The following is a 16,774-nucleotide window of genomic DNA, read 5'->3' on the forward strand; positions in this document are numbered from 1 at the left end:
TTCATACTGCACACAAATGTGTGATAGTTCTACTGTTTATATCAAAATGCTCAGGTTGATGGTCCATCTTGGAAGCTGAGCCACAATTAAGACAGAACTATCTCTACTGCTGCAGATGCCCTCCAAAGTGGGCATCCTTACTCCTCCATGCTGCCAAAGGGGATAGCAGAGCTGGCAGAGGCAGCTAGACACAAGAGACAATATGAAGCTGCTGACTTATACAGTGCTGCTGTGCTTATATCCTCAAGTGAAATTTATTTCTAATGGGCCTTCATGTCCCACCCTTACAGCACTGATTAGAGGAGTTATGCATTGCGATTTCACTGTCTTGTTTTGCATAATACATACAGAACTAAGCTGAGAGGAAAATGAGGCAGACACAGGGAATGGATGATTTGGGCATCTGGTTAATAAATAAGCTGTATAGGGCAGAAGCGAGAAAGAAGAGATACCTGTTTGTGGCTCGGCTTGATTACTTTTCACCAAAGTAAAAAACGTTGCAAATGTCCTTAATGTAGAAATTAATGTCTTTGTTATTATGCAAGACTGACATTTTCTGGCTTGTATACACAGCCTGTGTTAGTCAGAGATTTCAGATGATAATAATTTGAATTCATAAATAAAAACCATGCTCGAAAGGAAGATTTCTTAAATAACTTGGATAGCAAGTAGTCAATTCATGGTGTTACTTTGATTCTGCAGAACCGCAGTGAACACGTGTGTGAGCCAGCGTAGGCAGGGCACAGGAACAACCACAAGGCTACAGAAAAATGCAAAGAAGTACATTTTATTTTGTTACCTCACCAAGCAAGGCACCCCAGAGCAGCACTATTGAGTTTGGTTCACGCTAAAGGTTCCGCCGCTTGGATCCCTGAGTCCTGGCTGCCAGGCAGTGTTTTGCCCTCCCTTGCCCAGGCTTTCCCGAAGGAAAAGTGGCTCTCACCTACCCACCCAGGAGGGGTCAGCCATGCCCCACATGGTTTTTCTTTTGTTTTCTACAACCTTATGCAAAGCCCAGCATAAAGGATCATTAACTTTAAAAAACCCCCAATCTTTACACAAGCAGCATATATGATCTGACTGCACTTCATTCATGCATGTAATGTATGGCTTTATAACTTTTTTGTAATTTATGAAGTATTAAGGAAATCAGCTCCAGGGCTAGGCACATCTTTGTGACAGACATGTCACAAAACCACAAATAAAATGGATCCATGGTCATGGAATTTATTCTACTGGAACAAATTTTTAAAGGAATTACATATTTACAATTTCTAATATAATCATTTTATATCAACAGCAGAAGTAGGAAAAAAACTGTAAAAGTGCACAAAGTCTCTGTATCTCACTTTCTCAGAGAGTCAAGTTAGCAAATGAACCCTGTTATTTCAGAAGAAATTACAAGCAAAATCTGTTCCTAATAAAAGAAAATATTCTAGGTGGCATTTTGTCCTTCCTGTTTCAGTTTCATTTCCAATAAATTCTGTAGGGTTTTTTTCCTCTTAAAGTGCCAGTTTTCTCTATAAGTATATTGATTTCTAAATTATATAGTTCTGAAACTGTTAATTCCCAAACAGCAATACTGAAATGGGTGAAAACCTAGTACAGAAGGTTTTGCTGCTGACTTCAGTAAAGCTAAATCTTTGTTTCTGAAGAAACCATCAATTCCTTACAGGATTTAAAACATAAAAGCATGCACATGCACACATACTTTTTAACCTCAAAAATATGTAAAAGTGAAAATACCAAGCCAGTGTCTGTACATTAGGGATATTATTTGAGCCACCAATAAAATACTCTAAGGCAAAATAAGAAAATATTAATGAAACAGAAAATAAACATAAATGATATTCTGTGGATGGGGCAGAAGCCATGAGCTGCTCTAGAGAAATGAGAGGGTCATCTCGAGCACAACACTTAGGAAAGATCATTACACAGACCTACAGTTTTAAGAGCATTTTTAAGATCATTTTTTAAAAGATATAATACAACTCAGGACCAAATCTGTTACCAAATTACAAAAGACATACATAATGGAAAATCATTTTAAGAAATTATATATTTTATTTTACAACCACAAAGAAACAGGACAAAATCCCCCAATTTTTAGACAAAAAGTTATTTCTCTTGTACCAATTTTAAGAAACAAGACAGTAAAAATAATAATTACAGAACTAATCTGAACAAAGCCAAATAAGTAACAGTTCAGATGCAGCTGACTTGGAGAAAGCAATGCAACTCAACCCCTGGCTGGGTCAGCTTGGGTTCTAGTGCCACCTGCTGAAATAACAGTAGTCTTCCCTTCGCAGTCACAGCTAATACACAATTTAAATTAATCCTCTGCCTTACACAGCAACACGTGAAGAAAGGTCATGAAGAAGATGAAGTTCTTGAGTAATCTAAGTGCACATCCAGAGAACCATACACTGAACGTAGTAAACTGAGAACTTTCTCTTGAATCATGTCAACCTGCTCTGAAGGGCAGTAGTCATCCAAACTTGATCTGTAAAAAAAAAACCCATGAGAATACAGATATCACTACCATGACCACATTGTGTATTTCTGCAATGCTCTGCACCTAGGCTGAAGCTTCTTTCAAACTGTGGCAAGTTTTGCCTCCCAGTATCCCTTCAAAGCTGTGCTCCTCATCACCACTTTTTAAGTTTAATATAAAGTCTGCAGCAGATCAGGAACATGTAATCTTTCCAGTTCTACTCTCTTCCTGAATCTGACACAGAACGCACTGGCAGTCAAAGTTCAAGCAAATGATCTAATTAAAAGGCACGTGGAAAATTAAGATTGAAAAATTCAAATGCTACTGGTAAAGTAGGCAGGAAAACTTGAAAAACAGATTTTCAAAATAGCTGGCATATAGCATTTTTTACAGTATCTATTAATGAACTTCAAACAGATACTAGTAAAAAGCAGAGCTGACTTCCTGAATTTTTTATCAGTCAAGATCTACAGAGATGATTCTAGTTTCTTCACAACAGTGGATAATAACCCGCAAATTGGCACAGGAAATACAGCTTTCTTTTATTGCAGGCATTAGCCTTACCAGTTCTTGCTGACAAAACCAGTTTCATGTCAGCTTCTGCTACTGTTGCCTGCTCTTTAAGGGCACAATTCGTATTTCTGAATGATTAAATTGCAATAATTTGTCAAGAGGTACACTGTGGTCTTTAAATTAGGTATTTTCAGGACAGATCCTTGGTTCTCCCAGGTCCCTGGCCTCAAAGTCCATCCTGTTATTCTAAATAACAGCCTTACAGTCCTGGAAGCATAACTTTTAGCCCGTAACAAAGTTTTACTAGAGCTTTAAAGAATATAAACCCCTTTCAGCCGACTAGATGAAAACCAGTTCCAGCGAAAGTTTCACTGAAAAAAGAAATCCTATCTGTAGTACAATAAACCCTAGAGCAAGAGTGCAAGGAAGGTGAGATTTCAGCCCAAGCCAGCTTTGCTCTAATTAGCTCAAGTAATCAAGTAGAGGAGATGTATGAACTCCAGTACAGCTATCAATCCCAACAGACACAAGGCCTCATCACAGCCTTTGTATAACCTATGCTGAAGCTGATTAAGTCATCGTGTTTTAACAGCCTTTGCAACCTGTGCCAGCTACTCTAAAGCCCCTTAAACCGGCCATCAGTGCAGAACTTTCTTTTAGCTGTGTCGATGCTGTCACTGCTTTATGATCAATGTTTTCAAATGTCAATTTTCACTCCACTATAAGGCTTCCACTTTAACAGAACTTAAGACAGAACCAGCCCTATACTGACAGGATCATTTAGCTTCGTGAGCACAGTCTGGGCATTTTAAAGTGAAAGTATCTGTGCAGTCTCACCGAGCAACTGTCACAAGCGTGGGCATGGGCAGATCTGTCAGCAGAACTCTAATGGATTGTATGAGGCCTTCGATCTCCTCTTCAGTGCTAACATGGTGAGGAAGCTCCACATAATCACAGGTCAGACCAGCCTGATGGACCTATGGGTAAATTAAAAAGAGATTTAATTTCTGTTGATGAATTACTGCTTATGCATGTAGAAAGTCTTTAGTATTTAGTCTCTAGATACCATCCCTAGCCCATCAGGTAACTTACACCTCTTCAGACAGTAAGAGTTGTGAGGGTTTTTCCCCCAGCTTGTCCTTTAAACAAAACAAGTAAAATTCTGGAAGTTGTATGGATTATTTCATTACCTCCAGTACACTCTACCTCTTCTTATGAAGTCAGAGTATGCTACAGCCCTTGAAGATGATATAGCTCTGATACTTTATAAATAGGTCCCTTATTTTAAGTTCTAAAAAGAAGATCAACAGACTGGTGAAATTTAACCTCCCTTCACAGGATGCAGCCTGAGGCATCACAGCCCTGAAAGATCATACTAATGTTGCCTAAATATAGACTGATAAGCAGATTAGAAGTTTAGCAGCTTTGAAAAAGAAAAGCTGGTCTAAGTAATGAGAAATAAAACCCCAGGAAAATTACCAAAATCTCACAAAGTCCTGAATCAAGAAGCAAGTCTGAAAGTAAGTATGACTCTCCCTCCAGATGCTTTTGACCTCTGTCCGCTTTTTTCTCTTTTACTTTGTCACCTACCATTTCATAGTCTGGGCTTTCCATCCTGGTTTTCAAACTGTGAACTAGTTGAAGAAGTGGCTTCATTCTGGAGTTAAAACAAAACCAAAATTTGTTACAAACACTTGGAAACACATATTTATACCTTAAATGTTTAAAAAAAAGGAAAAAGGAAAAAAGAGAAGTTATAGCCTAAGATTTGAAAATGAAATTTGCTCCTCTGTGTCATCTTGCACTTGCAAAAATGGAAATTATCAGTATTATTGCACTGTTCCACCAGGTCTTTCTTATAAAGTCCCTATACCTATACCTGCCTCTGGCAAGTCCTCCTTGTGCTTCTTTTAGGGTAGATCTGCAGAGAGGCTGTTGTAGCTCAAAAGTCATATATACTTTATAGGAAATACTTCATGGCACTGTTACAGAGGTTGGACAGTAACTGCTGCATTTGATGTGGGAAATTGAGTCATTTTCCTATCAAAAAAAAGCTCAAGCTTTCCCTGTATCTTTTCAGCTGAAAACATTTAGTTTAAAAGCAGATTGATGCAGTTCAGATGGAGACTGTTGCTCAGATACACCTCCATTAACTTCCATTTTTCCAGAGAAAGCAGAACCTTCAGGAGCACCAAAGAACTCCATGTCCTCCTTGATTTGTTGCTTTTTTTGAGAACTGTGCTACACACTGATGACTAAGGTTTTAATCACCAAATATGCCTCCATCCATAGACAACAGAACTTGCATGAAGCTGTACAAGACTGACCTTCCAAAGCTTACAGTGGCACTGAAAACAGCAGACTGCCTTTTCTTTTCTTTTAACTCTTTCTCCTCCAGAATTGAAGGAAAAATGGCATACTTGCATAGATCCTATCCATTTCTGTTACCAAAATGCTGGATTAATCAGTTCTCAAACTTCTGTTTGCAATTTAGGCCCCTTAGAAATCTCCTACCCAGGATATGAAGCCCATTTCTGTAGGGTTTCTTCGTCATCACTGTCACACAAATCTGCAAATGCTGCTTCCAGATCTTCCAGCTGATGAACACGGTTTTCAACACAATCCAGCAAGTCTTCCTTTAAATAAGCATATATGAAAGTATGTTAGGAAAAAAAAGAGGTAAGAACATAATGATTTACCCTATGATTTAAATTCTGTAATGATTTATCTACTGGAAGTGGGGAATCAGAAACAACTGATTTATTCCTACAGCACATCTTTTCAAGAGGATCATAACGAATGCCTGCAGAAACTGTTACACTTCCAGAATAAATCACCTCACTTTGCTCTCTTTTTCCTATTACAAATTTTAAAAAGCCACCTTTTAAGTATGTACCTGTTTTTACTGCTGATTGACTAAGAAATGTGAAAATCAATCTGCCAATATTCAACATATCTCTATTTCTTTATTCACATATATCAATTAGGTTTATTTGTGATAATTAAATGTGTTGAATCTCTCTGTATTAGTTTTCAGATGAGATTATGAAAGCTTGTATTTCCATGTTTTAGAAGCACACAGCCCATAAAATGAAAAGTACATTACAGTGGCATAATACCATCCTTTCCACATCTGAACAAAAAAAGTTAAAATACCAATTACACATTCATCACAGCTCTGACTATCAAGAAAGATCAACAAGGGAAGGAAGGGGAGAGCCTGGAGGTAGGGGGGGAAAAAAAAAGGAACTGGCCACCAAAAAAACAATAAAAGAAACACTCCACCAAACCTGAGCCCTGTCGAGCCATAAAAAGAACAAGTTGGCTGGTGACTTCCTATGTTTTCATTACTTCCTTGCCAATTATCATTTGTTTACAGAAATAAATTTTCACACTCATGCTAAACATTTATGCAATTCACATGTTTAATCAAAACATTTAATAATAAAAAATTCCTAAGTTGCTGCTGATTAGCATTCAGCTGCATAGCTTAATGTGAGACCACTTCATTAAGCACCTTTGATAGGTTCCTTCCTGTTGTCGTAACTCATTTTCATTGGGTAAATAAAAAGAATCATTCCTTCATACATTCCACAAGGAAGCATCATACCTCTGTTGCATTTTTATGTGGCTTCTTGAAATTGTACAACTCTTGCAAAAGCTCGTATTCTGTCTTTGAAAAAGAAAAAAAGGAAGAAAATGACTCTTCAAATGAGAAACCAAATCCACAAAGCCTTCCTTCTTCTAAAAAAGATAATTTCCCTACTTTAGTACTGCAGACAATAATGAACATAACAGCCTCTCATCAGGACAGGCTACCATTCTTTGGATAATCAACACTACTGTGCCTTTTGAAAGGCAGTCTCCTGATACCATCATGGCTTTCTAGGGACATTATACAGGGTAAAAAATGATAAAATCTATCATCGCTCCCTGATGAATCTTGCTGTGGGTATTTGGAAGGTAACCTCTGGAAACCCAAGCATAACTTTTATGTCCCAATCAACAAGCAGAAGTTGAGTATACCCCTGACCTTGAATGTACACTCAGTATTGATATCAAGTGTACAAAATTCCCCCTATTTGGTGGTTGTAATTTTTTACCATGTACGCTCCCATAGAAATATTTCTTTAAAATGGAAATATCTCTTTAAAATATTACCATGAATCATTAACCATGCCCAGCTAATCTGTTAATTTAGCTTAGGTGAGAGTTTCTCCATAGACATAAATACTTAAGGCTGGGACTCTTTTGTGAGTGGTACAAGGCTACTCAATTTCCATACTTACCTGTGTGTACATTTCTTTGAATGGATTTTTAACTGAAAAAAAATCCAAGTCAATGTCCAAAACATATGCATCCCCTTTCTGCAGTACTTGGCAGACATCTTTAACAACATCCCTTAATGGGCATTCACTGTTTTTGAGACAGCTTGAAGCTGAGCACTCTGCCAAGGTTTCTGCCCTACTGAGGGCACCTGCATTTTGTATTTCCTTTTTCTTCACACTCGGGATCGTGTGATCAAGGTCACCAGGAGCTACTGAAGAGGCAGAAGTGGCACTTGCTGTGTCATCTGTATTTAGCTTCAGTCTTTTAGCAGATGCTACTTTGCCATTTCCTTCCGGGCTGTTTGATGACTCAGTAGGATTGATGAGAATGACGTGCAAATTTAAAGGCTTCTGGTTTTCTAGCTGATCAGCAGGAACATAAAGACCATCACTTAAGAAGTAATGATCTGTGCCAGTAACCCTAGAATTGACAATAACTCACAGTTAATATACCTCTTGGCAAAGAACTTAGGAAAAAGCATTTTATACTTTAGGGATCCAGAGAATAAATAGATGTTTGATGGGTAATGAAAGCAATAAAACTGTGTATTCAAAATTATTTCTTTTAATCCTCAGGTTTAAATTACATTAAAGTTTTTTCTACTTCTTTATTGTGGAATAAATATATTAAAATTCACTCTATATTTTTTATGATATCCCTACAAGGTTTTAATGGATAAGAAAAAGATTCTGCATTATGTGCTACTAAGATTAATTTGTGATTGAATTGCATTTTAAAGACAGCATCCAGAATTGGCAAGATATTATCAATACTATAGCACATAAGATTGCAAAGCTATGGATATTTTCTCTTGCTTTTCTACTTTTCCACGAAAATTATGATAGTTGGGTTTGAGACGTGCCCTGAAATGCATAAATATTGATCTAGTGCAAGTACAATATTATGGGTAAATTCATAGGTAGAATTTAACTTTTTTTACCTCCAATTCTCTAAGTGATAAAGATGGTTACTAGAGGATAAATAGCTAACTACCAATTAAATCCCCTTGAAAAAAATCCAAAACAACTAACCAACCAAAAGCAACACTAAAACCACTACTTATGAAAATTTAAAGAATAGACTTTTCAAGCTGTATTTCAGTACATTAAGCCTTAAGCATCATAAACTCATATTAAAAATAAGATTAACAAGTGTGAACTTCTGCTCACTTGTGGTAAGGCCTCATTTGATTACAGGATATCACCATCAATCAACCACAAAGACAAATAATTTCCTAAGCAGAAGAAATTTGAAGCTTTGCTCCCCAGTGTTTTGTAGATGCATTACCCTGAGCTTGCCAAGGTGAGAGGCTGGATTACAACTCCATCTTGTTGACAAGGCATTCACAGGACATCTTCCCAGAAATTCTGCTGGGTTCAACATGAGCTCATTGTACCTCAGTGTCCACTAAGGAAGAGGCTGTGTCTATTGCCTATCCATCTCTTGTCATCAAAACTTTTAGGACATTTGTATTTATGAGGACTCCTTCCCTTTCTTCCTTCATGATTCTGGTGAGCCTAGAACCTGAAGAAAATGTACCTGACCGTCTTCAAAAGGAAGCCTGAAATGTTGTTTTCATGATGGCTAAGGCCACCCGTGAGAGAGCTATTCAACACTGGCTAAATGATTAAATGTAACAGAAAGCACTAGCTTTTTAAAAAAAATTATTTAGGTTCCCTTTAGGCTTCAGATTCAGATTGAGAGCTTTAAGTGTTTTACTTAAGGTGGTAAAACAAAGCATTTCTCTGCTGTTTTCTGTTAAACTTGCTTCAAAAGATTTATTCTGCTATGCTCACAAGAGACATGATTTACAAATATCCACTAAAGCTGCACAAAATCACAACACAGTAAATATGGTGAATGCAAAATTATTATGGTCTACATCCTGCAGAATGATGAGGGGCTCTGATTGGAACTTGAATCACAGAATAATTAAGATTCAAAGAGACAACTGGAAGTCTCTAGTCAATCATCTGATCAAAGCAGAACTAACTTCAAAGCTATATGAGGCTGCCCAGGTCAATTTATCAAATAATGGAGAATTCACTACCTGAGTACCTGTTTCAGTACTTAGCTAAATTAACTTCAAAAAACCAAAAAAACTCCAATAAACCAAAAAAACTCACCCCACACTAGAAAAACAGAGTCACAGATGATATCAAATAATAATTTTACTAGTTAGAGCAAAGACTAAATTGATACAAGTGTAACTGCATTATGTCCTAAAGAAATTATACATACAAATTACATTTTCATCTTTATCCAAGAACACAAAAAAATTCCAATGGAAAGCTATAGAGATGGCTTTTATATTACTAGTACGACAGCAGACAATTTACCTGATTGTTGTTGTTGATACATCTTTCCCAACTAGAAAATTGTGTTTCCCTTCTGAGATCTGCTGAGCCCAGGGTGGGTGAAGCCATACTACTTGAGAAATATGGCCAGCATAAACAGCAGGCATAATCCAGTTCTCAATACTTAATTCGCTGTAATCAACACAGAAAGACAGAAGACAGCAATGTTACTTTCCCTATAAATAAAAATTGTCAAGAACACCACAAACATCTTCCACGTCTTGAAGGCCCCCATGCAAATCATCTAAAATTAGTACTCCACGTAAGGGTAACATCATCAAAGAAAGAAAAGGAGGGAAATCTTTATTCATAAGACAAACCAACAAAGTCTGTACTAGATATAAAAAAGTTTGGACATAAGAGTGGAATCAGCTTCACTCTTAGCATGGCACTTCGATTATAAACTCCTCAGTGGTGGACCTGGCAGTGTCAGGTTAATGGTTGGACTCGATAATCTTAGAGGCCTTTTCAACCTTAATGATTCCGTGATTCTATGCCCTTTTCCTCTTGATACATCAGAAAGAAGAAAGTGCAAGGAACATTGGTCTAAATAACTTCAAACTGACCCCATGGGAGTATTTTATTGTAAACTGCTCCAAGTATATTTTAAATGTCATCCCAGTAATTAAAGTGAGTCAATCCACATCCACAGGATTAGCATCTTTCCCCATTATCAAGACCCTATTTTCTTAGGTGTATGATGCCAACTATATCCCGGGCTGAAGCAGAAGCATGATGAGCAGGTCACAGGAGGGGATTCTGCCTCTCCACTCTGCTCGTGTGAGACCATACCTGGAGTGCTGCATCCAACTCTGGGCCCCCAACATAAGAATTACCCGGACCCATTGAAGCAGGTCCAGAGAAGGCCACGAAGATGATCAGAGGGCTGGAATACCTTTCCTATGAGGACAGGTTGAGAGAGCTGGGGTTGTTCAGCCTGAAGGCTGCACAAAGACCTTACAGGACCTTCCAGTACCTAAAAGGGGACTAGAAGAAAGCTGGAGATGGATTTTTTACAACAGCATGCAGTGACAGGACAAGAGTTTAAAGGATGTGTGTTTAGATTAGATATTAGGAAGAAATTCTTCACTGTGCGTGTGGCAAGGGACTGGAATGGGTTGTCCAAGAAATTGTAGATGATCTATGCCCGGAAGTGTTCCAGGCCAGGTTAGATGGGCCCCTGAGCAACCTGGTCTAGTGGAAAGTATCCCTGCCCATGGAAGGGGAGTTGGAACTAGATGATCTTTAAGGTTCCTTCCAACCCAAACCATTCAATGATTTTATGATAGAGTCCATAAAGCCTTTTAGTCATCCAACAAAGAGAACAAAATACTGACTAATTTATTTTAAAACAGGAAGAGCAAGACAACAGCAGACATCACTGTGGCTTATTACCTACCTACCTTAGATGGTGGGGGAAAATATTGGTCTTTATGATTCTAACAGGAATATCTTGTTCTACTTCAGATATTCAGCATGACAACAAAGGATGTGCTACTTCAATCTCAAAGTCAGTTTTTCAGTGTGAAGAGAGAAAGACTGTTTTAAAACTACAGATTTTCAGACAAAGCATCCACACAGAGTGCTTTCCCGTTACCCAGAGGAACTACTTGGGATAATACCATCATACACTACTGAGCAAATACACAAAGCAAACTCATACACGTTAAATTGCCTGATATGCAGTGTGACTTTTTCCATTAAAAAATAAAGTTTCAGCAAAAGTGAAAAGACAGAAAATACAACTTGAATCTGACTTACACCTCTTTTGTTCATCCTTCCTATGCAGTCATACCAATATTCACTGTGAATCAAACGCAGCAACAAGTAGACTTAAAGTCTGCTCTGATGCAGTACCCAGGACTTACCTAAAAAGAGCTTCTTTGTCAAATACAGTGTCTGCAGGCATATTCACAGGAATAAGAAGGTCTGGATGGGAATCAAGATGAACAAAACTGATGTTACTGGCAGGAAGATGCTTTGAACCAATGGCACGATAGATGAAAGGCAGCACCTAAAACGACATGAATAAAAACATTTTAATGATAACCAGTGGGCTGAAAAATACAACGGCTTTAGCAGCAAAAACACCAGTACCACTTTTTTTCCTTTAGAATTTGGATTAGAGGGAGGAGGAGACAGAAGACAATACAAAGGGGAAACAACTCCAGTGGCAAGAAAACTCATGAACAGTAATCATTTTTGAGCCCAAGCGTTCCAGATGAGAAACAGAAGAATCACAGCTTTACACCCTTTTTTCTTCTTTATAGGAAGTCTTGTTTGCAGTAGCTCTTCTCACTAGCCATTCAACTCGGTTCCTAGATGGTTTTTTTCATTTACAACTAAGCCCCAGGAATGCCTTTCCTCTTCTGCAGACCACTGCCCCTGTATTTCCTTCCCCAAGCCATAAAGCTTCCTCACCACGCATGGCTGCTGTGGAGATAAAAGCATTTTGCTCCTTGTGTTTTCTAAGTTAACTGATACAGACTGAAAACGGACCCAACCATGATTTAAACTTTAGCTTACCTTTTTCCCTCTTGAAGAATTAATTCTGAATCCCTACACGACTAAGTGGTTGTAATAGAGACTACCTTTCTCAACTGCCCAGCTTTATCCCCTGCTGAAGGTCACATAGTGTGAAAAACAGGAGATGAGGCAATTCACCAATTTACAGCATGGAAAAAAAACATATAGGATGGTAAAAATGAGAAAACTGATGGCTGATTCATGATACCTCTTACTCAGAACTGCAGTACACAGAGTCTCTTCCACAGTTAGAGGGCATCAACTACCTTGGCTGCCAGAGCAAATCCAACAGGGATTGTGAATCACAGCCCTATTATACAGGGAATGTGAAAACTGCAAGAAGCAAAAAAATTATGTGCGACCTCTACATTACAACAGAAACTGAGCTACTTTTTTGGATACAACTGATTAAGATGACAAACCCTGCACATGGAATGGGCATAACTGTAAACCTATGTATACTATTGCAATAGTAGATAAAACAAGGTTAAAAAGAACATGGGTTCTGTGATCTATAGCTTTTACTTCTTTGGAAAAAAGAAGTAATCTGGCCTACTAAACAACCTACAATCTTTTCAATTAAAATTGAAAATTACCTCAGGTAAGTGCAACTACAGATTGCAAGAGAAACAAGAGACTAGTATCTCTAACCTTGCAAGTTCTCCTGATTTGGATTAAGAACAAAATTTCCTTCATGACAGCTGTCATTATTAATCAATGCATGATGCAGCTACTGAAAACTTGCTCCAGAAGAACATCACTGTCAGCAAGACTGATAAAACTTTCTGTGAAGTTCGTACACTTTGGGACAAAAAGCCATTTATGTTTTATACAAGATGGACCAATCCATCCACACTCATATACTGAAAACACAGTGTATATACTTAGTAATAATAAAACTTTAAGCTAATTAAAAACAGAAATATAGTGACTAAAACAAAGAAGGATCATTAAGAGGCACTATTTAAGAATTCCTACCACAGTGACATTAAGTTCTTGGATGCCATGAAAAATAAGCTATCACAGAATCATATATTCAACGAGTCCTAGCAAAAATGAAGTGCATTAAACTATTTAAAAATTTGTACCCTTGTTTTCTTTAATAAACTTTACTACACTAATATTTTCTCTTTGTAAAGAATCTGTTATTTTAGGAATAAAGCCTCAGTTTATGCCACTATAAAAAACCCCATGAGAAACCAGAAACAGCAGTTCAAAACAAATTCCTTCTTCACTTCCTTTTTCAATGATTGACCGAGAAAAAAACAAAGCTCCAGATTTAACATTTCTCATCTAGCAGAAGTCAATCTACTTGTTGGGATGGGATTATATTTACTTATCCTCTGTTGACATGTCATACACTGGGTAGGGTTGAGTTTCCAAGTACTCCAGTAATATCTAGCAAATTATAACAGCAGTGTAATGTAGGTATTGTTTCCTTTTAACTACAGCAACTAATGATAAAGAAGAAAAAAAGAGTCAGCAATAATTACTTTAAAAGATGCCAAAATACGATCATGGCAGTAAGTAGCTCAATCACTGAATCGGGAAGGAAGATGAGGCCACCTGGGCACTGAACTTCATTGATGATTCAGCAGCGGAAGGAAAAGCAGGTTTAGGGTTTGTGCATAGACGGGGAAGGGAGCGCCGTTCCCAAGGAAGCGCCCGGAGAACCCGCACACATGACAGGAAAGCGCATCTCCTGGGGAGGCCGCCAGTGACCGCGCCGGGCACCTCTCTTCGCTCCCATCTGCCACACTGAGCCTCCGCGCCGCGGAGAAACACGCCAACACAAACACACACACACCAGCCCGAAACCGAAGCCCCTCCCCATGCCCCACCCGAGGGAGTCCCCATCCCAGGCAGGCCCGCGGGGGGCACTCACGTCCTGGTGGTCCTCCACCACCCACACGGGCAGGGCCGAGTAGTGCCGCCGGGCGGCCCCGCGCGGCCGGGACGCGCCGCCGGGCCCCGGCTCCGCTCCGCTCATGCCGCCGCTGCCCCCGGGCGGGCGGCGCTTCCGCCCGCAGCACCTCCCACCGCTTTCCTGTTCCGGAGCCGGGGCGCTGCGGGCAGCGTTTGCCTCGGCGGCGGCGAGGGCGCCAGGTGGGCTCGGCGTGTCGGGCTGTCCGCGGAGGGGCGGCGGGGCTGCTCTTGGGCCGCGCCGCGGTGCTCCGCAGCGGTCGGGGCCGGGGCGTGACGGGGGCGCCGGTCCCGGGGTCGGGGGCGCGGCGGCTCCGCGGGGCTGGCGGGGCCGTGCGGCGGAGCAGAGCCCGGTGCGGCGAGCGGGGCCCGGCCCGGGGCGGCTCCGTGCCCCCGCCCCAGCCGGGGCCGTGGGAGGCGGCGGTTGCGGTGAAGCGGGGTGTCACGGATGGGTCAGGTCGGAAGGGACCAGTGTGTCATCTGGTCCAAGCTCCCGCCTCCACCAGGGTCATCCCAGAACACATGGCACAGGATTGCGTCCAGACGGTTCTTGAATATCTTTGGTGAGGGAGACTCCACAACCTCTCTGGGGAATCCGTTCAGTGCGCGGGCACCCGCACAGTAAAGTTCTTCCTCGTGTTCAGGTGGAACTTCCTGTGCATCAATTTCTGCCCGTTCACTCTTGTCCTGTTGCACGGCACCACCGAGAAGAACCTGGCTCCATCCTCTCTGACACCCTCCCTTAGACACTTACAGACATTGATGATGTCCCCTCTCAGTTCCTCTCTTCTCGATGTGTCGGTGCCGTTTTGCTCTCAGCAGCGCATCTGCAGGCAGAGGCGAATTTATTCGGTATTTTTTAGGGGACCAATGCTGCTTTAGAATGCAGTGGCTCCCATCAGTGCAATAAATTTTCTCTTTAGGTGACAGGGAAAGGGGAGTTTGTCCTTTTCTGTGTGTTTGAACTTACCTAACTTTAAATGAAAGTTGAATGTGACTTGCTTTTGCAGCAGAGGGAGCTTTAAAATAATTTGGACATTTAAAATAGTTTTGTGTATTTTTGAATTTTTTTTTTCAGTTGTGATTCTGTGCATTCTGAAGGACTGAAATTAAAGTAGTAGGACTAGAGCAGTTCTCTGGCATTGGAGAGATCAGAGAGCCGATAAAGAAGATCCTTTATTTGAATGCTATGACATGTTAGAAAGAAACACGCTTAAAAGACAAGCACTGTGGTACAGCTTGTTTAAAGAAAATGTGTATGTGAATGTTAGTGAAGTCTAAAACAGTCTTCTGTTACAAGCCTGAGTTGTGTAAGAGCAAAGCAGGAGAACTAAAGCAAAATTAATTCAGCATCTACTAGATTGTAGTTAATAATGTCAAGAAAGTGTACTATTGCCAGACAAAATGGATGTTGACTTTCTTTTTTTCTCCCTGGTTTTGGGGTTTTTTTTGAGAGCCTTTACAAAGTTGGAGGGTACTGAGCAGGCACAGGCTGACTGGAAGGAACAAGTGGCTTTATGCCATCCTGGCCGCTGTCTCCTGAAAGTGTGAGATTCTCACTTACTTTGGCGCTTGGTTGTTCTGGAGAGGGAATGACTGCCACCAATTCCAGTCGCTTCCACTATGCCCTGCATGTGTGAGGAGGGTCCTCTTGATTCCTCCTCTTTGATGTCTGTCCTTTTGTCCTGTGTTTCTTTTCCTTTCTCTGTCCAGTTCATCAGAAGCTGTCTACTTTCTCTCAGCAAGAGCTACATCTTTTGCTGCAGTGGCACCGGAATGCAGCTGAGAGTAGTGCTCTGAGCAGTCCAGGTTGGCCATGTTGCACTATCGCAGGTGGAGTATAGTCTGTGCATGTACTTCAGCATCAGCAAAGCCTCAGGGAGAGGGAAGCTTTGTTTTCTTTTTCTTGTGGTCTTTCCAATTATGTGTGTCTCCCTTTTCTTTCTCACTTCCTCTCACGGAAAACAGAATCTGACTTCTGGAGGTGCTTAGATCATTTTTTTTTCTTTCCCCTTCCATTCCAGCCATAAGTTTGAGTGTTTTTTCCCCTTTTTTCAGTTTTGAAACTTAACATTGTAATTAAAGAATCAATTTTAACTTTAATGAAGCACAGTGGCTTTCATTTATAAGTGTTAGTGCCTTAAATACATACACAGTTTTGAGCAACGCTTAAGCCTACTTGAAGCAGGGATAATTTCTCAAGGGTAACAGCGCTGAGAAGGCAGCTGAGGGATTTCTTGGGAACTATTTCTTTCAATGAATCTTCATGAAATTTTTTCCATAACCTGTAAGACACGTAACCTGTTTTTCCACAAAAATATACCTACCTCACTTAAAATACTTTGAAGGGTCTGTTGAATTCAGTCCTTTAGTAAACTGGGGACTCAACGGTGAATGTAAATTGCTAGTATCTCATTTAAAGTTTACGTGATTTGTTGGGCCAGGTACTATGGAATGAGGTGTTAGTCAAGTCATTCTGCCCGAAGTTTAGAATTGTGTTCTAGAAAGAACTCCTTGTTATGCAACTTGGGATGACCACTGCAGTTGTTAATAATGAGTGGTTTCTTTCGTGTGGGGTATCTGAAGGTTTTATATCAAAGTGTCTAAGTACTGGTAGACGTGCTTGAATCCT

The 16,774-nt window shown here is 40.1% G+C and overlaps 2 protein-coding genes across 4 annotated transcripts in view; one reads left to right on the top strand and one right to left on the bottom strand.

Moving 5' to 3' along the window:
* Window positions 1-1,211: 1,211 nt before the first annotated feature.
* Window positions 1,212-14,224, bottom strand: C2H5orf22 (chromosome 2 C5orf22 homolog). Of its 3 annotated transcripts, none has more exons than XM_039548421.1 (9): window positions 14,105-14,224; window positions 11,562-11,707; window positions 9,676-9,825; window positions 7,297-7,756; window positions 6,618-6,680; window positions 5,522-5,643; window positions 4,598-4,664; window positions 3,845-3,984; window positions 1,212-2,503 (listed from the first exon to the last, which is right to left on the bottom strand). In XM_039548421.1, exons 1-9 carry the CDS (start codon window positions 14,207-14,209, stop codon window positions 2,371-2,373), a joined length of 1,386 nt encoding a protein of 461 aa, XP_039404355.1. In that variant the 5' UTR covers window positions 14,210-14,224; the 3' UTR covers window positions 1,212-2,370. The 3 variants fall into 3 exon arrangements, with proteins under 3 accessions (XP_039404355.1, XP_019141825.1, XP_010398467.1); XM_019286280.3 differs by lacking the exon at window positions 14,105-14,224 and adding an exon at window positions 13,713-13,995; XM_010400165.4 differs by lacking the exon at window positions 14,105-14,224 and adding an exon at window positions 12,428-13,633.
* A 16-nt stretch (window positions 14,225-14,240) lies between these two features.
* The window catches only part of DROSHA (drosha ribonuclease III), a 74,795-nt gene continuing 72,261 nt past the window's right edge, over window positions 14,241-16,774 (top strand). The window contains 1 exon segment of the mRNA XM_039548420.1: window positions 14,241-14,325. The gene's annotated coding sequence lies outside the window, so the exon portion shown is untranslated.

This window comes from Corvus cornix, chromosome 2 (genome assembly GCF_000738735.6).
Source record: "Corvus cornix cornix isolate S_Up_H32 chromosome 2, ASM73873v5, whole genome shotgun sequence".
NCBI lineage: Eukaryota > Metazoa > Chordata > Aves > Passeriformes > Corvidae > Corvus > Corvus cornix.